Source organism: Epinephelus lanceolatus, chromosome 21, assembly GCF_041903045.1.
Source record: "Epinephelus lanceolatus isolate andai-2023 chromosome 21, ASM4190304v1, whole genome shotgun sequence".
NCBI classification, from domain to species: domain Eukaryota; kingdom Metazoa; phylum Chordata; class Actinopteri; order Perciformes; family Serranidae; genus Epinephelus; species Epinephelus lanceolatus.
The window spans coordinates 19,344,508-19,371,578 of NC_135754.1; the positions used below are offsets into that span (position 1 = coordinate 19,344,508).

Sequence of the window (27,071 nt, forward strand, 5' to 3'; positions counted from 1 at the left end):
AGTAACGGACTAGTGCGCAGCACGGCAGAGGTTCCGTTGACCATCGGACCGTGGAGGCGTTGGATTTTTCCTACATTTTGACAACATGGGAGAAACGGAGCGTTACAGTGCCGGAAGTAGGAAATAAATTGTAATTGCAATTGTAAACAAACAATATCTCATTTATTTATGCAAAAGAAAAATAAGCATAAGCTTTTTTTTTACCACTATTAAAAGTGATTTTTAACCATAGGTTGATTTCTATGCGGTTGATAATTAATCTATATTTTTGAATTTTGCGCTCATTTCCATAGCCCATTTCGCACCTATATATCAGCTCTTTCAATAGTACACTACTCAACTTGTCTCAGTTCAGTATTATATAGTTCAGTACCTGCATCTGGCCAGGTCCGTCAGCGGCGGAACCTCACAGCGTTGTTCTGGGGGTGGGGAATGCGTTGGGGAAAGGCTCCGTTAAAACAGGAAATATAGGTTGTGCACCCGCCATTAACCTTCACAAGCACATCTATTTTCGGTGTGCAAAGTCATCCAGTGGGCCGGATTGGACCCTTTGACGGCCGGTTTTGGACCCCGGGCCATATGTTTGATACCCCTGCTCTATGCCTTGGCTTTTCTTTCTTTCTTTATAATATTTAATCAGTTCACGATACAATGATACAAATAAAGTTACACTTTCAATTTAAACAGATGTACAGGTAAATATATTAATGCAGATATGCCAGTGGTCAAATAAATAATAAATATAGATAGATCGATAGATCGATAGATAGATAGATAGATAGATGGAAACTAAAATGAAGACATTAAAGTGGGAAGTATTGTGTTTACCCAGTGGGGTTGTTGTGTTGACGTGGAGCCGCCCTCAGCTCACCTACCTACCAGGAAGAGATTGACACACACACACACACACCCACAGGAGGAAACACGGTTATTACACACACTGCTTCTGAAAGGTGAGTAAACACCCACCATGTGGAAGTGAGAAGTTGTCTGTCCTCTCAGTTTCTCAACTTAAAGTAGAACATTATGTCAAAGGGAAAGTGAAATTAATAACTCAGTTGTTACAGACGGCGGGTTAAAGTCGTCACCGCCGTAAACACAGTTGGCGAGTTATTAATGGCGGTCAGTTTGGCTGCTCTCCAGCTACATATACACGACATTACACCGTCTGACTGCCTGTTGTACAAAGTATTTAATAAGGCATGTGGAGAATTTCCTTGTCTCAACACGTAAAGGCGCGTTAATATTACATATCTATAAAGATATATAGCAGTAGTCTGATAAATGGGGAAGTAGTGTGAATAATGTATGTGTGTGTGTGTGTGTGTGTGTGTGTGTTGCAGGTTCAGTCTGAGCAGCCTGAGATGTTGAAATGAAGATTGATGAGAAGGTTGTCACCTACTTTGAATCTTGCACCTCACCAGTGGACAAAGAGGGATACCTCTACAAGAAGGTAGGACATGGTATTAATTAAACAGTATCTATATTTCAGAGGAGGTGAGAGAAAGTTTGTTTGCCTTGTAAATAATTAACACAAGTTAATGGAGGTCATTAAATCACACCCAACAATAAACACTTTGCTTGTAACGTCTGAAACATTATGTCAATAAAGGAATACTTCACCCTCTAAATAACTACCGTAAACTTAATTTAATAGCCTGGGCTATTATTTGCTTAAATCACTGAACTCAGCAGGCCTATATGTGGGACAGGCGAGTTACGACACTGGAGGATTACAGCACCCTGCATACCAACGCTACACTTTATCCTGTTAAAACAATACTCACAACTTGGATTCATTATTTTGAAAAACCCTGTTGATAATTTTGATGCAAAGACCAATTACTAAAGGAATATGAATATCTTACAGGGTAATAAAGGAATGGACACATAATTTCAGGTAGCCAACAGTCTGGTTTTATGCATCGGAAGAATTTTTATGTAAAAAAATGTTGTGACTAGGCATTTAATTGAATTTTTTTGGTTTTTATAAATCAGTTATTTATGCCATGTTAATAAATTCGTTAAGAATTTGATTGACTGATTAATTGGGGACCTAGTTTAACAACAGCAAAACTATATCAAGGAATCCCTTTACAAACTCTAACACAACTCTACTTCCCAAACACATGCATTTCACTCATGGATGGATTACTGAACAGGCTCAGGGGGCCAAAGGATCAGGGGGTCTCTTGGCTTTCACCTACAAAATGTCACTATAACCTTTATTTAAGGAGGGAAGGCCATTGACAGCAAATTGTCTTTTACGAGGACACCTTACAGTACTTCTAAAACAACAGAAGCTCATAAAAGTTACAGTTTACGCCAACAAATTATAAAACAATAACAATAAAGTTAACAGTTACCATCCAAGAAGAGACTCAAAGTGACTTCAAAGAGACACAAAATGTGTACAAAGAGACACAAAATGACTTCAAATAGACTCAAAATGACTTCAAAGAGACACAAAATGACCTCAAAGAGACACAAAATGACCTCGAAGTGACCTCAAAGTGACCTCAAAGAGACACAAAATGTCTACAAAGAGGCACAAAATGACCTCAAATAGACACAAATGACCACAAAGAGACGCAACATGACTTCAAATAGACACAAATGACCTCAATTAGACTCAAAATGACCTCAAATAGACACAAATGACCACAGACACAAAATTACTACAAAGAGACACAAAATGACCTCAAACAGACACAAAATGACCTCAGAGACATAAAATGACTATGTGAGACACAAAATTATTACAAAAAGACACAAAATGACTTTAAACAGACACAAAATGACTTCAATTAGACTCAAAGTGACCCCACAGAGACACAAAATGACCTCAAAGAGACACAAAATTACTACAAAGAGACACAAAATGACCTCAAACAGACACAAAATGACCTCAGAGAGACATAAAATGACTACGTGAGACACAAAATTATTACAAAAAGACACAAAATGACTTTAAACAGACAGAAAATGACCTCAATTAGACTCAAAGTGACCCCACAGAGACACAAAATGACCTCAAAGAGACACAAAATTACTACAAAGAGACACAAAATGACCTCAAATAGACACAAAATGACCTCAGAGAGACATAAAATGACTACGTGAGACACAAAATTATTTCAAAAAGACACAAAATGACTACGAAGAGACACAAAACAGCCACAAGGAGACACAAAATGACCTCACACAAAACTATTACAAAAAGATATATAACGACTACAAAGAGACGTGAAACAGCAACATCAAAAAGAGACAAACATGATTTTTGCTTTGAAGAGGACAAAGATGGGTTTCACTTTCAGTTCAGTTTTAAATAGTGAGGTTTCAGCTAAAATGCACGTGTTTGGGAAGTACTGAGCACATGACTGGATAAATGAGACATGGATTTTACTGCATGAGTTGTGTGGGAGTTTGTAAACTGATGTTTTGAAATAGTCTGGCTGTTGTTAAAAACGATCCCCAATCAATCAAAATCACTTTAACTTTAAATGTTTGCATTTTCCATGGAAGCATTCAAGACAAACAAAGCTTTATTCAGAAATTCAAGGTAACACGTCAGGACTAATTGATATACAAATGGTCATTTCGTGAATGAAGTGTTCCTTAAACTATTTGTCTGAGCAGATAGAAACAAAAACAATAAAAAATCTACTTCACGTTTTTGTGAGTTTCATCAAACACTGTAACATTTAACCCCCCAGTAGGCCACTTATTTCCTCAAATTGTTGTGAAAGAAATTGAGTAAATGAGATGTTATGTAAGTGAGTCAGTAAACCACAGATGGCACAATTGTCACACAGGGCGAGAGAAACACTTCCTATCAGAAGCGCTGGTGTGTGCTGAAGGGGAACCTCCTCTTCTACAAGGACCGTCCGGCCGACCGCGACGTGATAGGAGTGATTGTTCTGGAGGGCTGCACCGTCCAGCTGTGCGAGTCCGAGGAGCAGTTCGCCTTCTCGCTTGTGTGGAGTGAGCCAGGACTGCGAACATACAAGTTTGCAGCCGAAGACCAGGCCAGTCAGGAGAGCTGGATCAAAGCACTGCTGTCAGCCAACCACAGCTACCTGTCCCTGCTGGTGATGGACCTGGAGAAGAAGTACAGAGGTGAGAGACGGAGAGTCTGGGTGTCTGTTTTTATCTGTGGGTGACAGAGAGAGCTGCCTTTGTTCTAGAGAGCAGCTGTGTGAGGCGTCACTGTTTACAGCCTCCTCATCAGACACCATGTACATCGTGGTACATAGTATGCAGACAGTATAATCTCATAACATCCAGCTGTTGGCATGAGCAGGCACTGTGAACACAAAGTTTGAAATAATTTAAATTATGATGTATGCATCTACTGTTAGACTGTTTACCACATTATGTCATGATTAATATGTAATTTAGTTAATTAATGGCATTAACTGGTTATGTTTACAGTGGAAATACACACATTATTTGCTTTAAGTTATCATTGTGAGCTATATGTTGATTGTACAATGTAATGGCTATACAGTAATGACATCATCAGCGTTAGATAGGTCCCCCTTAATGCTTTGCTTGCCACTGGGTACCATCTCTCAGAAAAATAAAGGCTCGTTTTACAGAACAAAGGAAGTGTGTCAAATAATACACAACCAAAACAAGAAGAAGATAGCACTTTCGTTCCCCCTTGGTAGCTATCAGTGGCTATCTCCAGTTACCAATGAGTAACAGTGTAAGGTCTTTGCAGTTACAACCTGTAGTTGCGGGAATGGCGGATGGTGGAACAACCTAAGTAATGCAGTGTGTTCTGTAGGGCTGCCCCCTGAAAGTCGAAGGTTTTGGTAATTAGTCGTAGACCCGTCAGTTGACTGAGATTCTTTAAGATGAGCAGTCGTGTTTGTTTTTTTGTCGGCTGTGCAGTTTAGCCTTCTTCTGAGGACGTTTTGGTCCCCAGATTTAGTTTCAAAGTGAGCCCTCCTTGCTCCAAGCTGCGCTCCGGTGCACAAATTTGCAAATCCTAAGATAGCGAAGGAATGATCCGCCCTACACTCCCTATGATTCGTTAGTTCTAGTTGCCTTCATTGGTTGTATTGGTTAGCTCTAGGCAAGAGGAGTGGGACTGGTTAGAGGCAGGGTAAGAATACCAGGGTAAGCCAATCAGAGGCAGAGTAAGGTGGGCCATTCCTTTGCTATCTTACGATTCGCAAATTTGCCTCCGGTACAGGCGGCTGCACACCCAGACCCAGGGTGAGTCTGAGTGGGATGGAGGCAGCTGCCTGGAGAAAGAGAGGCTTTGCCCGGTCAGGCTCTGAGAGAACGTTATCTTCTGCTTTCTGCTTAGAAGTGGTGAATTTACAGCTCATGGCAACTTTATACGATACAGTCTCTTGCTTTAGTTTGATATCTAGTGTTGGCAAAAATGGTTGTTGCACATCTCTGTTCTGTCGTTAGTGTGGATAGCACACATTAGCTGAGAAGGCTAACATTGCTTTTTTAAGATATTACCCTGAATGTCCCACCGAATCTTAATGAGGGACTGGATAGTCGAATATATGCATTGAACAGCCAACATAAGTTTGGTGCAGTATTAGTGTTCTGTGTTGTTGGTAACTGATAGGCTGTGAGGAAAACAGGAAGTGATCCGGTTGTCTTTGCAACAGCGGCGCCAACAATAATACCACTTTAAAATGCTGCAGGGAGAAGTGTTGGAAATTTGTCTCTTTCCACTTGATTATATGATAGAGAACTTATCAAATAATCATCAGTTGTCCACCTTTCTTGAAACAGTCTTCAGCTCCAGCTCAACTGTACTTTTAGGTTTAGAAAGAGACATTTAGTGCCAAGTGTGCTGTGTAAGTCAAGAATGATGTTCGTCAAAGCTGAAGTGTTGATGTCGACATAAACATTTAGCAAGCCACGCAGTTAAGCCAGTTTTTATTGTCTAATTTTGCAGCCCTCACTGGAAAATAAAATGTCTACTCTGGGGGGAAATGAAATTGGGTAAACTGGGCAGTGTAATATAAGCACCTTTAGCCTCTCTGTTGATGCATGTCTCTGTTTGTCTTTTCTCAGACGCATTAGGTGAGTTCTCCAGTGAACCAACCAACCCTTTCGTGATGCCAAATTTCAACACTGCAGAAGTGGCATATCCTGCAGCCTTTCAGAGTTCCAAGTCTTCAACACTACCTACATTCCCAGGCACAGGTGTGGGAGCAGGACCCAGCCTGAGCTCCAGTCTCACACTTCAAGCTCCGACCGTTTCATCCAAATCATCCAGTAAGAGATCACCCAAACTGTGGCCCAAGAAGAGCTCTAACGTGGTGCCTGTTAACACTCCTCCTCCGCCTCTGATGGAGTGGTCAGCGGCCTGTTTAAGCACCAAGGAGGAATTCACTCAGCTGCATGAAGATTTTGGAAAAGAGGTGAAGGAACTGATTGCTGATTGGTCCAAGAGGGGACGAGGTGACGCCGTTGTTCAGGAAGAAAACTTGATAGATTTCGGATGATAACTGTGACGTTTACACAGTGTCTACACCTTGATTTCAGTACGTGGTCGCATTGCAAAGCTATTATGTATATAAGAATTACAACAATTACTGTTGAGATATATTTGTATATAATTGTTGTTTAAGAGCAAATTGTTTCTTTTTTACTTATTATACCATAGAGCCAATAAATGATCTCATGCTCCAATGATATTAATTCCTTATTACAGTGAAGAGATTTCGTCATGTGAAGATTAAAAACAAGCCACACGTCTTTTTTTTTTTCAAGGACGTTAACACCAGCTGTGAATGTGGCCTTTATCTCACTTATGATTATGTACTTGACCAAGTCCATACAGTATATCATCAGTCGGGCTGTGTGTTGTTAAAGTTAGGCATGGTACATGACAAGTTTTACATTCCATGATGGCAGAAATTGTTGATGAAAGAAACTGTTACATGATATTGAGGCTGGGTTTTGATTTGACATTTTCCTACTTTAAGTACGTACTGCAGCTGCCCTGATAAAGTGCCTGTTGTTTCATGGTGTATGCATACATTTGGCACATACTACTTCGTCATAACATTGTGCCTTGAACTTTGAGTCTCTCACTTATAGAAGTATGTGATTTGGAACTCAGCGGGTCTTAACGTTATGACTTAATGTTAGCTTGAAGATATAACAACGACAGAGGTCACCCTGTGTCCTTTTGGGTTTCCAGCACCTTATACTTCATTCTACTTAACATAGACCTGTTGTCCTCATTCGTGGACACTAACGTGGACTAATAATGTTTGTAGTTGTTTGTATATGGCAACACATTTGACCAATTTTATCAACAGTAACAACCTAAGACACTGTTAATTAGGAAGTACTCGTCTGGGACTTAATTGTCATCTTGTTTGAGGATGTTGGGATTAAATAAACCCAACATCCTCATATGAGGACATGATTTTTTTCTAAACTACTTCCTGTTCAAAGACAATGTTTAGTTATACTGACCAGGTCCTACTGATCCCAAACAGCTCGGAGACATTAAAAATGTGTACCAAACAGAAGCTGAGGTCTCAGGAGGTGACCTGCATACACTGTAGATTCAAACATGCAGTATTGAAGTCATGACATTAAAATCACAAATGCAACTGTGTCATGCTATTTTCATTGTTAAGCACTCTTGTTGTTATTGGTAACTTTCGTGATTATTTTTGTGCCTTCCGTCAACTGCCAATGAGCTGTGATCTGTTTGTGGTCAGTCAATGTGACGTATCTTCCGCTGCACAGAGGATTGTGGGTCAGAATTGTCATATAAATCATGCTGGCTTGCATACTACAAAATGCGACCCGATGCAGTAGAACATCCTGGTATTTTTGGCACACTGCATTTGACATACTTTGTATTGGGACATACTAAATCTTATTTTGGCATATTAAATAGTTTGGTAGTATGGGTATTTTGAAATGCACCATATAAAAAAGTATAAGATTCAAAATGAGGCAAATATATTAAAATGGGAAGCTTATCAAATGTGCATAATACGATCAAGGGTTTAAGCAATGGGGAGTAAAAGGGAAAACAGCTTGGTGTGTTTTGGAAATGGATGTAGGGCTGGAGAGTTCTGAAAATCTGAGAGGAAAATACGATTCGGGAACGCATGAAAATAACTTTTTTTTTTTGTCAATGTCACAAAAATTGTTTTAATAAAGATCTAAATGAAATGCATATTATTTAATACTCGTGCAAACAAAGACCTGCATTTGTGTCTGTTCACACTGTTCACACTACCAGAAATGAACCCACTCCAAATGTTTTGTGGCCATTATTTAATACTTTAATACTGATTTTGGTGTCTAATTTTCTGTACAGATACCAAAATTATTCCTTTTTTTTTTTTTTTAACCTTTAAGAAATAAAGCCATGAGTCTCTATAATCTTGTGTGCATGCGCCGAACATGCATGCAGCCTGCTGCAGGTGCTCCTGCTTGTTTTGTTTTTTTTATATATATTTTGACGTACTAATTATTTTCATACCTCTTTTTCTTCCTTACAGTTCTCTCTGTTATACATCAAGGCGATTGTAACGTATCACACTTCCTCCCTAAGGGATCAATAAATGTATTTCTGATTCTGAAAAGCTGGGGTTTTTTTTCATTTAGAAAAAGATAAAATTGTCAGTGAATAAGCACAATAATGAAACATTTGATGTCAGCTGTCTTCCTTGACAAGCACTTGTTATTGATACCAATCTGAGGTTTGATACCAAGCCCTGCTATTCAGTTATGAAATTTTATTGATTCCCTAGAAACCCCTTGGTCTCTATACCACTGAGTTAAACCACTTCCTTCACTTCAAAGCCAGCCAGTGACTGGGGGTAAAAAAAGGACCAGCAGTTGTTGGGGGGGGGGGGCGAAGCCGGCCAAGAAGGGCGAAGTCTGTTGAATTTTAGAAGAGAGTCAAAATGGCTGACAAAGACAACGGTGGGGGCAGGCAGCGCTATTTCAGTCCCTACAGCTGTCTTGTTTTATGGTCTTTGACAGAGCTTGGGCTGTGTCTCCCTCTGTCACCTTCAAGCACATACTTGAAGTGACTCCTCTGCTGCTTGCGCCTGTCTTCACAGAGCAATGAACTTTTGCTTCTCCGCAAATAACTGTGATTTTATGTAATCAGCGGCAGCATCTTGTGTCAAATAAAATATATAAACACCCAGAATATATAAGAAAAGACAAATTAGACCTATAAATAAGTAAAGTATCGGTCCGCACTGGTGCAGCGTCCCGATACATACCTTAGCTGTACAGTGGCGTGATTGATGGCAGCCTATGGAGCTCATATATGGAGTTCAGTGGGTGGGCCTGTGTCTTCCTGTTCTACAGCAACTATACTGGGAACCTCAAGATGCAACCCAAATTAGTGCACCCATGGTGGGAAAGCTGCTTATTTAGGCCAGTCCTCATTTGACGTTTCCCATCACAGATGCGACCTATTGTCACAGAAACAGGTTCTCCTGTTACAGAGAGATTAATATTTGATATTTGCTTCTCTGGCTATGGAACGTATTTTCCAATATCTAAACTTTTTGTTGTTGTTATTCCATCTGTGTGTGGCATTTTCCACGTCTACCAGTGCACAAAGCTACAAGGCATCATGAAAAACAAACCAGTTGGCTGCCTTGAGGAGTTTTTTTTCCCCTTTTTTTTTTACAACAAATACAATTTGAAAGTCAGACAAACAGTATTTCCACAAAGCATTTCCTGCCACCTGTGTCTGTATCACAGGACTGTTTACATTTCTGATTACTGCAAGGTCAGTGTCTATAGCGGCCGAGTAGTCGCGTGTCATTGCTGGAAACAGATCAGCGTCCATCAGCCAACTGTTTTCAAGTTTCATGACTGTTTATAAACCCTGCTGGCCACTACTGATCTAGTAGTGGGCTCAAACCATCATCTAGACAGGTGATGACTTCGGGATATGTTATCCCACGATTACATGTTGGCACCCCGAGCAGCTCGCGGCTGTTAATTACTGTTAATCCTGTACGCATGTATTAAGGGAGTGAAGCAGCAACAGCATTTCGTCATATGCTGGATTTGTCCTCTCACAGTTGATATAAAAGAAGCCAAAACAGCCACAACAAAGCCTCTTCTCAAGAAGAAGAAGAAGAAAGGAGGAAATCAGTTGTCCCTCAGCATGTCCAGTCTTGTCAGTTTGTCCATATTAGTCCACAGATGGCACCAAAGTCAGGCATGTGTGTTGGCATTGAATTCACCTCATTCCAAGACTCCTGGAGCCTATTTTGGAGCATCTGTAAGCCGATCCGTCCCGCCACCTCTTCGCTCCTCCCTGTTTCTCTTACTTTCCCCTCAGCTCTGTTTTCCCAGCCAAACCTGATGGTGTGGCTAAAGTTAGCCCCCCGTGGGCTAGTATATAAGGCCCCTAGGGTCCGATGCTTACATGTCAGTCACATCGGCTTGGCGTAGGCTTCTCTTCTTGACCACCAACAACCCCAGAAACTTGAGAGATGGTGAGTGTGGCCATGTTGTTTGGAAGAGCAGTCTCTAGGGACCTAAACTGATGACAGCATCACTGATACAGTTGCTATCTGGATTACCAGCAGCCAATGAAGCTGAGCATCCCAAACTTTGGATTTGGACCCAGTCTAAATTTTTATCTGCTGGCTTGAGCCAAAGTTTGACTAACATCTCAAACCTTAATCATGATGAAATACTGAAATACTTAAGACTTTTGGATATGGCTTATTATTGGTCCCCGAAGCCATTAAAAAGTATTTTAGATTCAAAATGGATGGGGAAAAAAGTCTGTGTGATCAAAATGTGTGATGTCTTTAGCAATTTGGCAAAAGCCTTCAGATACAGTGATTTAATTAGACTTTTTGGAGAGTTTTTTTCATTGATCTCAGCTTCAGTAAGAATATAGATTTAACTGAAACAAACATTTTAGGACCCCAGTGTGTCCTTTTCCTTTTGACCTCAGGGCATCCTTGACTGTCCTTGTATTTTTCGCCTAGCCAGGATTGCGGTGTCTGCTAGTGAAGTCTGTGTGGTTGATGTTTTGTATGTTTAAAGTGTGTTTTACCTTCCATCATCTCCCAGGCACCCAAGAAGGCCAAGAGGAGGCAGCAGCAGGGTGAGGGTGGATCCTCCAATGTGTTCTCCATGTTTGAGCAGAGCCAGATCCAGGAGTACAAGGAGGTAAAATTTTCTTCATCACATCTCGCATACTTAGAGCTAAATCTTTCTAGCAGTATAGATGTGGGTCTTTGTCGGCCATGTGGGAAAAGGGACATTTTGTACTCCATTCATTTGACCTCGGAGGTAACTTGAGGAGGCTATAGACCTGATCAGGTGACTGCGTAAGAGCAAGAATGTCCTCGTCAGCAATGGCAGGACAGTAAATCAGTTTTTCCGATGACAGCAGCTACCTCTCCCCCTGGGGTAGCTCAGTAATTCTCCTCGGAGACTCGAAACACTCACTCTGTGACCCCACTGGAATTCAGCCCAACAGCTGGTGGGCAGTAATATTAATGAAAGCAGGAAAGAGGGGCTCGAGGTGGGAAGAACAAGAAACATTCAAGGTCCGAAAGTTGAGTCTGTATTTTGAAGGAAAAGAAAGAGCAACGACATATTTTTTGTTAATTTCAAGTAAGTTTTTCCCAACAATTAGGGATGTAGCACTGCTCAATTAGGAAATTAATGTTGCTATTAGCGTACAACAAAGCAGGAGTCTTTCTGGAGTTTTTCCTGTATTCAGGCAGAAAGAAGACAGAAAGAGAATACAGTGGCGACAGTAGCTGAAATAACATTGGGGACAGGGTCATCAGATTTAGTCACAAGGCAGAAAAGGGGAGGGGGGTGACAGCTGTAATCAATGCCTCCTCCTTAAATGTCGCAAGGGGCTTGTCTCAGATTCCGAGACCATTTTAACACCTTAGAAAGACAAGTGGCCGGCCAGCTGCCAGGTCCCAAAAGATTTGCAATGCCATCTTTGGTTTCACTGGATGCTACGCCCAGCTATGTGGGGCAAGAGGTGGAGACGGCCACCACATTTACACGTTTATGTTGGCAGGCAATCTCACGCAGACAATTATCATAAGCGAGTCTTATGACTAGGACTTGTGAGAAACGTGAGGATCTCAGTTTTCACTTTTAATTACTCATGGTTAAGTTTGTAATTACGGGGCTCATGAATGTCACCTGAGGAGGTGTTGAACCTTTAATGTATCGAGAATAACTTTTTATTCCTTCATTCCTTACCTCACTGTCTCCGGCAGGCTTTCACAATCATCGACCAGAACAGAGATGGCATCATCAGCAAGGACGATCTGAGGGACGTGCTGGCCACCATGGGCCAACTGAATGTGAAGAATGAGGAGCTGGAGGCCATGGTGAAGGAGGCCAGCGGCCCCATCAACTTCACCGTCTTCCTGACCATGTTCGGCGAGAAGCTGAAGGGTGCGTCGACACATAGAGCCTCCCTTGCTCATCACTTTTTGTCTTCTTCCACACATTTTCCCCACATCACATGCTTGATATAATCAGGATTCTTTAACTTTTAAATTTTTACCTCCAAACAAATTAAAAATCATGGCCATATTTTTCCCCACATTTTATTTGAAGGAGTCAGGTATCTGTCCACTACAGTGGACACTATGCATCAACAGTATAACAAGTGTTTCGATGGAACTCAATATAGGTCTGAAAAGCCAATTGTGTGAGCAGGGGCGTTCTTGGCCCTATCCAGCTACAGTCTCTGTGGGCCCCCACCCTCCAACTCTTGATCCATGTCTATCGTGCGCACTTTTTTTTTTTTTTCTTACAAAGTCAGTTTGCTTTCTTTCCTTTTTCTTCTTTTCTTATTTGGAACCCTAATTTCCCTTTCTTCAGGAAAACATTACAGCAGTCATTCACTCAGCTCTAGCTGTGTTTAAAGTCAATCCAAGTGCAGTGGTGGACCAAACCATTTTTCATCTTTAAGTGGTGAGGGTGGGTTCAGAAAGCTTCTACTGTTTCTTTATATATAGTTCAGTCTTTCAACCGATTTATTCATACAATTTTAATTTAGCTACAGCACTTATTACTTAGAAATAAACAATTACAAACAAAAACAAACTTTTTATTTCAGGCTTTTTGAGTGCCCGCTTCCCATTGGGGCCCCACTTTTCCCTCCACTACAATGCCCCTGGGTTTGAATACAGATAAGAGCATTAAATTACAACAGATGTAGTCGAGAAAGTTCATGAGCTCCATTGAATCGCTTTTTATACCGTTGGTGCATGGTGTCCTCTGCAGTGGACCAATTCGTATACCCTTTGGCACATGACTATTTCAGTCCCTGAAGTACTTCTATCCAGAATTTAGTAATTTTTTCCTTCACATTTTTGTAACATCTTATGTCTGGTTTCCTATAAATAGCAACAGTTATCCCTGGGTACTTGGTGCATTTCCTCTTCCCTACGCCATTTTGAAGTTATGGTGCCTCATCTCAAAATGCCAAAGAGATCTAAAGATAATAATCAAGTGGAATTGAAGACAACACTTTAGGGGTGTTTGGGACATGGTATTATAACCTAAATGTTTCAAAATGAATTAAACTAACAGGCTGCTTTTGCTGTTAGGTGCTGACCCCGAGGACGTCATCGTGAGCGCTTTCAAGGTCCTGGACCCCGAGGGCACTGGCGCCATCAAGAAGGAATTGTAAGGGCTTCTATCTTTAACTTACCCTCCATCACAACAGTCTTAGCTCTTAGTGGCGCGATCATGAATCATGATGCACCATCTGGTATTCATTTTTATCCATTTCCCCTCTCCAGCCTCGAGGAGCTCCTGACCACCCAGTGCGACAGGTTCACCGCTGAGGAGGTGAGTTGATCCGTCTTTGGCTCACTCATATTCTAGCTGTCTTCTAGTTGTTCAGGGTTGTAAGTATTTCTCTAATCTCCCTCTGCAGATGACCAACCTGTGGGCTGCTTTCCCCCCTGATGTGGCTGGCAATGTGGACTACAAGAACATCTGCTACGTCATCACACACGGAGAGGACAAGGAGGAGTAAAATCCACCTCTCTCAAGCTCTCTACCTCCGCTCAAACCCATACTCGACCCACCATCTACTCACTCCCCTCCTCTCCGATGACGCGGCTTCCTTGCACACTTCCACGCTTCTCCAGCCCGCTCTTTCCGCTTGCCAGCTCACTACAAAAAGACTTGTCTCCTTTATTGAGATCCTCAGTGAGAGGACTGAAGGCTGTGGAGGGTGTTTGTGTGTGAGTACCAACAGGGGGACATGGGATTATTTTCAATAAAAAATAATCTTGTGGCACCGAAACACTTTCTCCATCTCTGTCCCTGCCTCATCTTCCTCCGTCTTTTCCGCCATCACTCATTCTGTCCTTCTGTGTTGAGGCCAACAGTGCATGCATCATACCTACATGCGGCGTGTATGCATAATGCAGTCTAGTGTATACAGCGGTCAGTTAAAAGTGTCTCTTGGGTGCTGTGGTGCATGCACAGTCACTTACTTGAAACAAGTAGCAGCCTGACACAAGTGGTCTGTTAGTCTCAACCTCACGCAGAGTGTTTTATGGATCTGTCCCTCTGTTTATAATAGAGGAGGTGCACAGTAAGAGTGAGGGTACTGCACTATAATAGTTTGCCTACCCCCTCTCTTTTGAATCTGTCCCTCCCTCTCTGAAACACAGGTACGAACGGAAAAGTTGCAGTGAAAAATAGGAAAGCATGGTCTTGTAAATAGAGAATGAGATGGTGAAAAATGGTGAGCGGGAGGCAGGAAAGAAAAGAAACAAAAGGAAAAGCATCTTTGTTTTTGGCTCTTCTTCCTCCCTCTCACTGCTGTTTCTCTCCTGTTGTTGTGATTGTGTCTGTAACAAATAAAGAAGTACAAATAAAATCCACTATCTTTCGTATGACACTGTGTCTGTTGGTTTAAGTGGGGATGTGGGTGATAAAGCACTGCTGGTGTAGAGCACTGACTGCACACTGACTGTAATATGCATATATCTTCTGAGGCCCGGTAGGTAAGAATTGCAGATTGCAGCTGAAACTTCTCCCAGGTTAGGATTCCCTCAGTGTTCATTGGTCAAGACATTTTTACAGGGAGCCGAATTATCTAGAGGTCTCCTCCTCTCTAAAATAAACAGACCCAGTGAATCAAACCACTAAAAACACTGAGTAAAGCGTGTTAAAAATCAGTGTATTTCTGACACTGCTCGTTGTAGCGGTGCTGCTAACCACAGTGGCCGGCGCAAAAACACCAATTGCCTATCTACATCTCTAGGTTACTATAGAAAGTAAATAAAGTTATTTTTTCTTCGACTCCAGCTGCTGTGAGAGGCAGTTTATTAATGTATGTAAAACTCTCCACAGTATGAACAGTGGTTATATGAGCCTCAAAACCAGCCACAACTCAGCCCTGAGCAGAGTGACCGTCCTCTACTGACCAATCAACAGACTGCAGTGTTCACAGCTCCACTTTTTAGTACCAGATCTGTGTGCTAGGTACCCCAACAGAGGGGGGACCAAACATGGGGACGGTATGGAACGGTTCCATTGGTACATCCACAACTTTTCACAGTGGAAATGGAAAAAAAGACTGTACCGTACAGTAGTGTATTGTTTGGTGGAAAATATAAGGAGGAGGGGCCATGTTTAAAACAAATGGAGGCCAACATTACTGTCTATAAGAGTCTGTGATTCACTCATGTTTGAATGTAGTGGTTTCTTGTGAAACTAGACAAAAAAGATTTACTAAACTGGAAAGACAAACTCTCAACATCCCATTGGTGCCTTCGACCATCCGAGTGCACTTCCATAGAAAGGCAATTGGCATAAAAACATCACTTCATGTAACGTCATACACATATGGACGTGTCTCCACTCCAGTAACAACCTCCCTCTACTGCTGGTGACATCAGTGCCCTCACCTCCACGTCCCTGTCAAGACCCTCCAAACCACAACAGCTGATGAACATAGTTATCAAACAACTGACTCTGGTCAATTCTTTTTAGGTTATTTTTTCAATCCCCTCATACCATTTGTTTCTTTTCAGCTGTTTTGTTTTACTTCAATTTTTTCCAAAGATTACGGACATCCCTTCAGAAAAGTACCCCCAGGGGTGCCCAAGAGAGGGAGAATGAGCACACCAAAAGGACAGAGTTCCCAGTTCGTCACTGAAGATGTGTCCAGGTAGCACCATATCATGTTTGAGAAATTTCAGCGTATGACTTTATATAAATACATCCTTGTAGTTTCTGAGATATAGCCACTTTCTTGGCATACTGTTTTTTCCTTAAATATAATGAAATATATAGTAATATCAGTTACTGTAATATCATGTGCTTAAAGCCTACATATACTGTAGTATAATGAGAAAAACTCACTTTTCAGCCAAACTGATCAGTTTTTTTCCCACTTATCCTTTTTATTGATTTGTCCACAGAATACTTCTTACTATATAATGATGAAAACTGTCTGTGTGTCTGTTCCACGTTTTTCTCATCACTGACTTGGTCAATCCATGTGAAATTTGGCACAGTGGTAGAGGGTCATGGGAGGATGCGAATGAAGCAATATTACATCAATTGGCCAAAGGGGGGCGCTATAGCAACCGATTGAAATTGCAAACTTTGAATTGGCATATCTCATGCCCCGTATGTCGTAGAGACAAACTTTGCACAGAGATGCCTCTCCTCATGAGGAACAAATTTGCCTCAAGGACCCATAACTTCCGGTTATATAGATTTTCTGCCATTTTGAATTTTTTTAAAAACACTTAAAATTGATCTCTTCCTAGGAAGTTTGACCGATCTGCATGAAACTCGGTGAACATAATCTAGGGACCAATATCTAAAGTTCCCTCTTGGCAAAAGATGGAAAACTTACTAAAACTGAGCTTCTATAAGGCAATGACTTTAACTATCTGCCTTTCAACGTGCTACCTCAACTACTAATGTACAGTTTTATCCCACTAACTATCCCACTATTGGCAATGGTACTACTGTACTTTCAATAAAGCAATCGTACTATCAAATTCACAAAAACTCTGTCTGAATACATTGTTCTTCTTAATGGGTTCAGTTGACTATTTAATCAAACACACACCATGTGAAACTGTACATGGGCAACTGTGCACTCAATGGGTATGGACTAGTTCTTACATAAAAACAAATCCCAATGAGTCCGTCTTTACACTTTGAAATTTCTGTCCAGTCACACCAGCCGTACTTCCTCACTAGACTCCTCAATAAACAAATTTTGAAACCAAAACTCCAGTAACATGTATCAAACTAAGGTAAAAACTGGTTCTGTTTTGTGATTAAACCATATATCCCAGTCTTTTTCAAATTGTCCTTCATTCCTTTGTATCCTGTATGTAAGATTCTCCATCTCCTGAATATCGTCTATGATGGTCAGCCATTGTTTGTGATTTTTGATCTCTCTTGTGCACGGTTCCATCCATAATATGTCCCAAGTACAATACAAGACATGTTCATGGGATTTTATAACCCAACACCTCACAAAGAACAGAATGTATACCATCCCAGAAAGGTTGTATTTACATACAACTCCAGAAAATGTGTGTGTGGTTTGGTTCCACGTGGATGCATAATCTAAAATAAAATAAAATGAATAAATACAACATAAAATAAGGGGCAATATAAATAATCCTGGCTCAATCAGGGGACCAATGGTGTATTAATCTGGTACCTTTTTATGGCAAATCTGATAGAGGTGTTGGTAAAGTATCAATATGTGTCAAATAGGGCTGCCAAGTCTTTAGAAAGGTGTTGTGTTCATTTCTTGGAGTATACATGATCTTTTCGAGTAGGAAGCAGCTGTTCATTTCCAAAAACCACCTGGCTATGCACATCACCACTGTGCACGTCGTGGTAATGAACAGAGGTGTGTCCCTGATTTTACAGTAAAATTCAAATTCAAATCTGAGTGGAAAATGTGTGTCTGTTGACAGATGTGACAGGTGAGGATGGGGTGGCTTGTGATCCTCAACATTCACTGCCACACCTACATTATTCAAATCAAGAGAACGTTGTCAAATACAGCAGGTCATATTGTCATGTTACATATAGCGACCGGTCGGCTGAGTGTGTTCATCTGCTGTAGGTGCTTTTAAGGGATTAATAACAGAGTGAAAGGAGGTCGTGTAGTTTATTTATTAGCAACTATACCAGAACAAATCTAAATGTCTCGGTTAATTAACATCACTGACCAGTCTAATGCTACAGTTCCATGGTGTGAAGACCAAATAGAGGGTTTTATCTTCTGGTCATGTGCCGCTGTATTTTCCTTTGTTGTGGGGTGTCCTGCAGCTGTTGCTGTGCTTTTGGATATGATTCAGAAAGGACGAAAAGGAACCTCATTCACCCCCATTGATGTCTTTGTGTCAAATCTCGCTGTCATGGACGGGCTGTATTTGTTCTTTCTTCCACCACAGGTGTATAACTTTTCTCACAGATTTAACCGTGTATATAGAGAATTTATTTTCTTCTTGTTTTCATTCATCTTGTGTGGGAGGCCTCTCTTTACAGTCTGAATCAGTCTGGACTGTTACCTGGCTGTGGTTCATCCAGTTACATATCGGACCAGGAAGAGTCTGATTCCCAGGGTCCTGGTGGCTGCTGGTGTTTGGACTGTGACGCTTACTTACGGACTTTATTTTGTTTTCAGATTTGGGGAGATTCCTATTGAGATAACCCAAATCTTGTTTTATGCTTTGACTGTCCCTGTTATTGGATTTTGTGACATCTCCATCCTCTGGACCCTGAAGAGGTCTAAGCCTGGGGGAGGAGACGTTCACCCCCAGAAGAAGAAGGCTCTGCAGATCATCATCAGCAACCTTGTTGTTACCTTTACTTCCTATCTTCCTCCTACCATTAGTTTGTTGGTGTTTCAGTTTGTGAGCTTGGATATCACGACAATTCAGTGTCTTGTGGTGGTTCCAGCGATGGGCATCCCTTTAATAGGAATTACAGCGTCATTATTGCTGTATTTGAACAATCTTGGAAAACTGGACTGGCTAAAATGTTGGACGCAGAAATGAACCAATCATGTTGTAGATATTTTCCCAGCTGTGCAGAGTTTTGGAAAGAGTAATAATTCATAAGACACCATATTTATTGTAGCTGCATACAGTGCAATAAGCTGCAGAGGGAAACCTTTTTAGATTTCATCCATAAAGCCTTTTAATAAACCAGCTTCCTTCTTGTATTTATCGATGACACTGCATCATACTGCATGGTATGATTTGTGTGGTTGTTACGTAATTTCATTACTAATATTAATATTTTGATATCATTTTGATCTATATCTATATTTGTTGTGTGTGTTGTTTCTTTAACCTTTTGAGGGAGTGATGTCTATTTCATTGTGTTGTCTTGATAGGGTACCAGGCTTAGTCGATTTATTTCCACTGTGTGAAGACCCTGAGGTCAAAAATACCAATGTGTTTGACTAAATACAGGATTTTTTAAATAACCTTTCCTCTTTTTCCCCCCCAAGAGTGCTTGAGGAATGCTTTTTTAATTGTTAAGAATAAATGAATTGTACCTTTGCTATTTGTATTGCAACTACATGGGTTAAAACACAGAGAATAAATGCTATGATATATTTCTTTCTGCTGTCTTTATTTATCGAAGAGGCTGTTTCGTTGACTATTTGTAAAACACTGACGATTTTTATCCATCTCTGTTTTATTTGCTTTTTTTAATTATGTATGTATTGCAAATAAAACTATTATGACGATGATTATTATTACCATTATTAATGTATTTCTTATTCTAATCATTTTATTATTATTATTATTATTATTATTATTAGCCTATTGTAATTATTAATAATAATAATAATAATGATAATATACAATCAATATTACAATCAATACACGCAATGCACGTACAAAATCAACAGATCAGTGAATCACGTGATCTAGTGACGCTACACGAAAACAGGAAGTAAAACTAGCTGCAACGAAACAGTTTGCCTTCAAAATAAAAGCTACCAATATGTCGCTGTACAATATCGATACAATACCGGTACTGAATCAAGCAAATATGTATGCTAACAAAACAGGAATTATTTCTCGACGTTATTTTGGAAGCTCAGACCGTATATAAATGATAGTATAACCATAAGTCGATGTTTAATTACAGTGAGTGTTTTATTTTGAAGATAGCAACCGGAAACGATGTGTGAGAGTGAAACTTGACCCTGATCAGAGGGCAGGGGAGCAGTGGACATACTGTACTGTCACTGTAAAACACTTCAGGCCCGGTTTGTCACCACTAACTCGGAATGGCTGTCTGGTAATGTGGACCGTCGGCTGTGGAAGCCATCGCTGCCGCTGTCGTCCCGCCGTGCCTTCGTGAGTCCTGACGGGCCGAGACCCGCCACCATGGCCTCAGCGTTACCCCGCTGCACATCTGTCAGGCTCCCCGCTGTGACCACTGCCGTCCTGCTCCTGGTGTCGGTGACCACCGTGCAGTCATCTCAAGGCGACAAGGAGCCGGTTTACCGAGACTGTGTGAAGCAATGTGTCCGGACCAACTGCACCGGAGCTCGGCTACGGGGCTTTCAGTCCTCCCAGCCGAACTACATGGCGCTGACAGGTGAGTTGTTGTTAGTAGGTAAGTTAAGCTAACTTAGCTGCTAGCAGCAGATATCAAACAGTGTGCCCACTTTATAATATCAGGCTGACTTCATCCACTAACTGTCTTTGCTAACATTTAACATTCACTGTGTGTGCTCAGCCGTGGAGCTGCCCTCTGCTGTTTTGCGCGCCATGGCTGCCATGACTTTTCATGTAGTGTATTTTCTTATCTTTGACGTTTCATGAAACGTGACACTGATTCACAACCTGACACGGACCTGAAGTTGAAAGCCAGTTTTTCAGGCTGCGCCAGGTGTCACAAAAGGCCTATTGTAACACCGCCCTCTGTCCACCATTAGCAATTGTACAGAGTGACTGTGTGAGATTAAAAACAAAACCGCTTGTAAAGAGGAGGCAATAGATACTGTGTAAAGGAGAAACTGACAAGTAGTGCCTCCTTCTCTCCAGGTGCAAAAAATAAGAGCACATTTTAGGGCTGCCTTTAACCATTTCTTATTTTATCAGCTAAATCACCAAAAGTGTGTCTATATACATAATGTCAGAAAATGTTGAAAACAGCTCACTGCAACTCCCCTTGGGCACAAAGGTGACAAAAAACAACACGTGCACTTAATGTTTAAATTTTTGTACCTATTATTTGTAGGCTAATCTGAACTTGACCTTTTGACCTGTGTTTGTGCCTGTCAATGGCCTCATCTCCTCTCTCTTTGTTCTTGTGTTCCAGGTTGGACATGTCGTGATGACTGTCGCTATCAATGCATGTGGACCACTGTGGGCCTTTACCAGGCCGAGGGGTACAGAGTCCCACAGTTCCACGGCAAGGTTGGTGGTTATTTCAGAGGCGTCACACCAAGCTTCAACACAAAATCTTAAGTTGCTTTGTAGTGGAGAGAGATCTGGGTTCTGTCCTTTCAAAAATCCTCTGTTCTTTTAAATCAGATGATATCAACTGTATCAGTGTGCAGAAGGAAGTGTGCATCTACTCATGAACGAGAGACTCATGCTCTTCACAGCACAAGATTTAAACATTAAAGGTATCGTCCCCAGTTGAGCTCTAACAGCTAGGTGAACTAGTAGTAGATGCACGCTTCCTCCTCTGTAGTGATACGGTTGGCAAGTTAGGTCTGTGGATTATCCTGACTAACTGGGTCATGATTTCTGGAAAGAGACATCGCTGTTGAGTTTCTCAAATGTATGTTATCAGTGCTTTGAGCACCACAGGCCAAGTGCCATCTTGTTCCATTATACTGAAGAGAAGGCAGACAGCTCTACGACTGATATCTCTAACACTCTGCAACTCACAGCGAAGAACAAAATTATTAGAACATAACTCCAGAAGTGCTCCAGTGTTGGTTTCGTCTGAGTGATGTATTTTATCTCCCACAGTGGCCGTTCGCACGCTTCCTGTGTTTTGAGGAGCCAGCCTCTGCCCTGGCCTCTCTGCTCAATGGCCTGGCTTGCCTTCTCATGCTGCTGCGCTATCGGAGCACGGTGCCACGCCAGAGCCCCATGTACCACACCATCAACGCCTTCTCTCTGGTGAGATGGAGAAAATGAAAGAACTTAAAATGACAGTTCAGATTTTTTGAAGGCGGCTTCTATAACTTATCTATCCATAATCAGTGTCTTACCCACAATAGATGGCGGTTGGCAGGCCCCCAGTTGTACTGGTGCTGAAGCTAAGCATTGTACTGCAGCAGAACACATTTTAGCTACCTAAAAAAAGGCCCATCTAGAGAAATCAATATCAGTTTAAATGTGAGCTATATATAGAATATTGTCACAATATTATTGTGAATATTGTTGAACTAAACTGAAAAAGATGGGCCTTTTTTCCACAAATAAATAAACCAATGCTACTTTGTCTTTACACTCATGACAAAATGTACCATGCACATTTAACAAGAGCCTGTCTGTGTGTTTCTTTAGGTATCTCTTAATGCCTGGTTCTGGTCTACAGTGTTTCACACCCGGGACACCTATCTTACTGAGGTAAAACTTGCTGACTGCCATAGACTTGGAAAGTTGTGTCGAGTGGTTTGTGTCAAATTGATGGCTGGAAAAAAAAAGGTTTTCATGGCCTACCTGTCAGTATGGAGTTGGACTTTCAGCAGAAACAGAGCACATCCTCTGGAGTTTTGTTTATTTCTGCCTGACTGATGCCAAATTGATAATCTCTCACCGTTTAGCCGCAGTTTGGTCCACTTACTCCTGAGAGAAATATCTGTGCAGTCAGCTGGTGAGCTGGCAGCAGCTGATGCTGTTCATATGGAGTGCTGGTGAGAGCCGTTGGGACTCAATATGCAGGCCCAGCGAACCAAAACAATGAGCTGAGCGACCTTTTCACTTCGCGGGCACCCAGTTGATTCAGTGTTAATTTAAAAAAGAGATACCACTTGTTGCAGCCTTATTGTAAACAGATTGGAGACCTGCAGAAATGTCTCGTGAAGTGACAGACCTCATGCTGAGATGAGTGTTTCTCTCTTTTATTGGCTAATGAGTTTAACTAATCAGTAACATCCTAATGCCATTACTGATGAGCCCTCCAGCTGGGCGCCGTATATTTTCAGTAACAGACAAGCCCTTTCCTCTTGAGTGTAATGTAGATTTCTGTTGTCAGTAAATGTGTTTTGTCTTTGTGTGATATTCTCTTTCAGAAAATGGACTATTTCTGTGCAACGGCGGTCATTCTTTACTCAATCTACCTATGCTGTGTCAGGTAAGCTCTCCATGCTTTTCTGTTTATGATGTTAGTGAATATTTACTTTGACTTCTGTCACTGATGATTTCAAGAAGATTGAATTGATTCATCCGTTATAACACACTCTCTTCACGCTGTCTTTGTCAGGACGTTGGGTCTGAGGCGACCTGGGGTGTCCAGCATGGTGGGAGTCCTGCTCATCCTGGCCTTTACCTCGCATGTGTCCTACCTGACCTTTGTCAGTTTCGACTACGGCTACAACATGGCTGCTAACGCCACGATCGGTACAGCAAATGCTCAAAAGTCACATTAAAGCTCATGTTTGGTCATAATGTTTTAAATAGTTGTGTTTTATTATATCTGTACTTGACTAGCATTATCTCATCACAGTTTGCAGAGATACACAACTTGCTTTGTCCTGGGGGCCACTTTTGCAAAACAACAGGAAGCCAGGGGCCAGCTAAATACACAAACATGAATAGTATTTATCTGTATTTATAATAAATTAATTGCCTATAGCAGCAGCTCTGTGTAAGGTCAAGTGTGCACAGGGGTGTTTCTAGAATTTGAGGGCACTCAAGGCTCAGTCCTGACCTCTGACGGGGGTCCAGGCATCCAAGCAAGTTCTATTTTGGTGCTATTTATACACTCTGACACCTAATTTACATTCATAGTCTCCAAAAAAATCCCAGTGTGGTTTAATTGATATTCATTGTGAATTAGAAATGGTCGACAGGCTAGATTTGGTGGGCTGTAAGTTGAGTATCACTGACCTACAGAATATAATGTCCCTGATCATTGAGTTGACTGCTAAAATTCTGACGTACTGTTGTCCTTTAAGTGGCTTATGTTTTTTTCCTTCCGTTTTTGTCTTTAAAGGCATGGTGAACCTCCTGTGGTGGCTGTGTTGGTGCTGGCAGAACCGGCGGACCCTGCCATACTGGTGGAAGTGCGGCCTGGTGGTGCTGCTGCTTCACGGTCTGGCCCTGCTGGAGCTGCTGGACTTCCCCCCGATGCTCTGGGTCCTGGATGCTCATGCTGTGTGGCACCTCAGCACTGTACCAGTGCACTTCCTTTTCTACAGGTTCGTCCACTCACCCGCTCTGCCTTTGTGTCGTAGCCGCATGTGGAAAAGGAAAAATGTCATCATATGTGATAAATGATCCCTGCTTCATTCTCCCTCCAGTTTCCTGATAGACGACAGCCTCTACCTACTAAACACAGAGAAGATGGGCGTCAAAGTCGAATAGGAGGAGCTCATTGCCTCTGCACCACGCCTGCACCCTCACACCTCTCCAATCAGGGCAGCTGGACACCCGAACACGGACGTAACTCAGCCTCCCAGATGACATGCATGACATCACAATGACTTCCATCAAAGTAGACTTTGTTTACATTTCTCTTGTTCTTATTGTTGTTGTGTTTTTTTTTAAAGTATTTATTTGGGGAGTAACTTCTCTCTTCTTTCGATCACCACTGATGCTTGCTCTACTTAACTTTGCCTTGTTCTTACATGTGCTTGACGGTTCTTTTGCCATTTATCATAACTGCAAAACACGAAGGAACAAGTTTTGTGGTCTACAGCAGGAGACCTAGTGTTTTGTTCTTCCAACTGTGACAACTGGGATCCATATTGTGCTTCTTTCAACTCTGCTTCTGAAATTGATCCCCTGACCCCATGACTCTGACACGCTTAGCTCTGCACAGATAGCAGTTTGCTGTAGCTGACAATAGATGGCACCAAATCCCAATGCCAGGCCGTCACGGTAGAGTCTACTATGTGTGGTCCAGCGTGCGTCTGTGCCAGTAGTGGACTGGCGGACACAGAGAGGTGCCCCTTGTGAAGTGGGAGGGAGTCTGCCAGTGGATTGTTCTAGACAGAGAGGGGGAAGGGGGTTTATGTTTGGAGGCCATTCTAGCTGACTGTGTTTTTTTTTCTTTTCTCACCATCACACCTTTATTTTTGTGCCTGTGTTGTTTCCACTGCTGCTTTTGTTTCATTCTCATTTTTATCAGCTGCCTTTTTTTAATTCTGTCGTCTTCAACCAATTTGTGTGCTTTATTTTTTTTATTTTTTTATTTTTTACTTTGATTACTTGATTTTGAATTTGGGTGGGATATGCCTGATGATCATGAAATATTATTTTTAATCACCTGGATTGCCTTTAAGTGTGAGGAGAAGGAGAAAATGATTGAGGTAGGAGAATAAGCTGCAACAGGAAGCTGGGGGCTTTTTTGATTTTTTTTTTTTTTTTTTTTTCCACATCAAGAGTTTCAAATAAATTCTGGGGTTAGGCGGTGTGTGTGGATGAGTTTCAGCTGTTTGTTTGATACCTATTAGTTGGATTTGGTTGCATTTCTTGCTGTAATATTCCCCAGACTTGCATACACACACATACAACCAGCTGCTGTACAGACAACTGCCCCATCATGTGAAATACTCCACGTCCCTCCATGTCTGCCTTACATACTGTATCATAACCTGCTTATTAATGAGCATGCTTCTTTTTTTTATTATTATTTTGAAATCAAATCGTCCTTTTCCTGGCACCAAAACTCTTGAATTCATACCATGTATGGCTTCATCCCTCAGAGCTTCCTTCCCATATGTGCACTTTACGAGTGTGTGTACATTTATGTGCATTTTTTGCCCATGCCTTTGTGTTTCTGTGTGAGAGCAATGAGCAGTACAATATGTGCGTACACGTTGCCTTGACTCGACATTGTGTTGTTTTTGCCACCGTTAACTGAATCACTGTGCGCGCGCGTGTGTGTGAGAGAGAGAGCTAGACTGTGCTCGGTCCTTTTGTACAACTACTAATGTGAGAGAGAGAGAGAGTGTGTGTGTGTGTGTGTGTGTATACAAATATATATATGTTGGAGGTTTGAGGCATGAATGTGTGTGAGATGACGGGTAAATATAGCTTTGCTAACAGCCTGTGATGGGGGTGGGGGGAAGACACGGAGAGGCTGTCATAGGTTTGGGTGGCAAAAAGATTCCTGACATTACAGCAGAGATAATGAACATTATATTGTGTGTGTCCTCAGTTGTAGTTATGTTTGTTGATCACTGGGATTCCAACTATGACAATTACACACCTCTAAAAATCAAACACAAGAACAAAATCTGATTTCAAATCGTCACCCATTCGAAACTGAAACTCCACAGACATGAAACTTGTAAATAATCTCATGGGTATCTGTTTTAATAAGTTGAAGATTTCCTTGAGGAATTACCATAAAACAAACTCCTGTTTTTGCTCTGTAAATCATCTCATTGTCCATTTCCGTCTTCCTAACCGACAACCACATCCCTCCACCTCCTCCCTCACTCATCTGCTGCCCCCTGCCTGCTGCCCTGTGCACCATCACCTCTCCGACTGAGAGCACTTTTCCTCCACCTCGCATCTAATACCTGACCAAAAAATCTGGAAGAAATCGAACAAATAAAAGTGTTCTTTGTTGATAAGGAGCAGGAGTTGTTTCTGTCTTTATTCTTCCTGAGAGACTTTTTATCCTGTAAATGTGATTCTCTTCGATAATCTGTCTGAGTGGTTTTCCAAATATGAATAAATATGGGTTTCATACTATAATATGCTTATAATATCCTGTACATGCCAGTGACTAAGGATTGGCTCAACATGTTTGCATGAGTGTGTGCCTAAAGAGATCCAGGAACATGGGAGAAAATCAGGATTATTAATATTACATGCAGTGAGGAAAGAAGTAATCCCTTAAGTAAAAGTATC

General features: G+C 41.5%; 3 protein-coding genes across 3 annotated transcripts; all 3 read left to right on the forward strand.

The window, feature by feature from the left end:
- Nucleotides 1–864: 864 nt before the first annotated feature.
- Nucleotides 865–8,600, forward strand: LOC117247239 (sesquipedalian-1-like). Its single transcript, XM_033611634.2, has 4 exons — nucleotides 865–953; nucleotides 1,344–1,453; nucleotides 3,819–4,122; nucleotides 6,055–8,600. Exons 2-4 carry the CDS (start codon nucleotides 1,373–1,375, stop codon nucleotides 6,486–6,488), a joined length of 819 nt encoding a protein of 272 aa, XP_033467525.2. The 5' UTR covers nucleotides 865–953; nucleotides 1,344–1,372; the 3' UTR covers nucleotides 6,489–8,600.
- Nucleotides 8,601–10,343: 1,743 nt separating this feature from the next.
- Nucleotides 10,344–14,903, forward strand: mylpfb (myosin light chain, phosphorylatable, fast skeletal muscle b). The gene is made up of 6 exons (XM_033611635.2): nucleotides 10,344–10,487; nucleotides 11,077–11,175; nucleotides 12,255–12,435; nucleotides 13,599–13,677; nucleotides 13,794–13,842; nucleotides 13,931–14,903. Exons 1-6 carry the CDS (start codon nucleotides 10,485–10,487, stop codon nucleotides 14,030–14,032), a joined length of 513 nt encoding a protein of 170 aa, XP_033467526.1. The 5' UTR covers nucleotides 10,344–10,484; the 3' UTR covers nucleotides 14,033–14,903.
- A 5,322-nt stretch (nucleotides 14,904–20,225) lies between these two features.
- On the forward strand, nucleotides 20,226–26,794 carry pgap3 (post-GPI attachment to proteins phospholipase 3). Its single transcript, XM_033610516.2, has 8 exons — nucleotides 20,226–20,619; nucleotides 21,346–21,443; nucleotides 22,008–22,160; nucleotides 22,551–22,613; nucleotides 23,279–23,340; nucleotides 23,470–23,606; nucleotides 24,202–24,406; nucleotides 24,509–26,794. The coding sequence occupies exons 1-8, from the start codon at nucleotides 20,406–20,408 to the stop codon at nucleotides 24,570–24,572; spliced, it is 996 nt and encodes a 331-aa protein (XP_033466407.1). The 5' UTR covers nucleotides 20,226–20,405; the 3' UTR covers nucleotides 24,573–26,794.
- The last annotated feature ends 277 nt before the right edge of the window (nucleotides 26,795–27,071 follow it).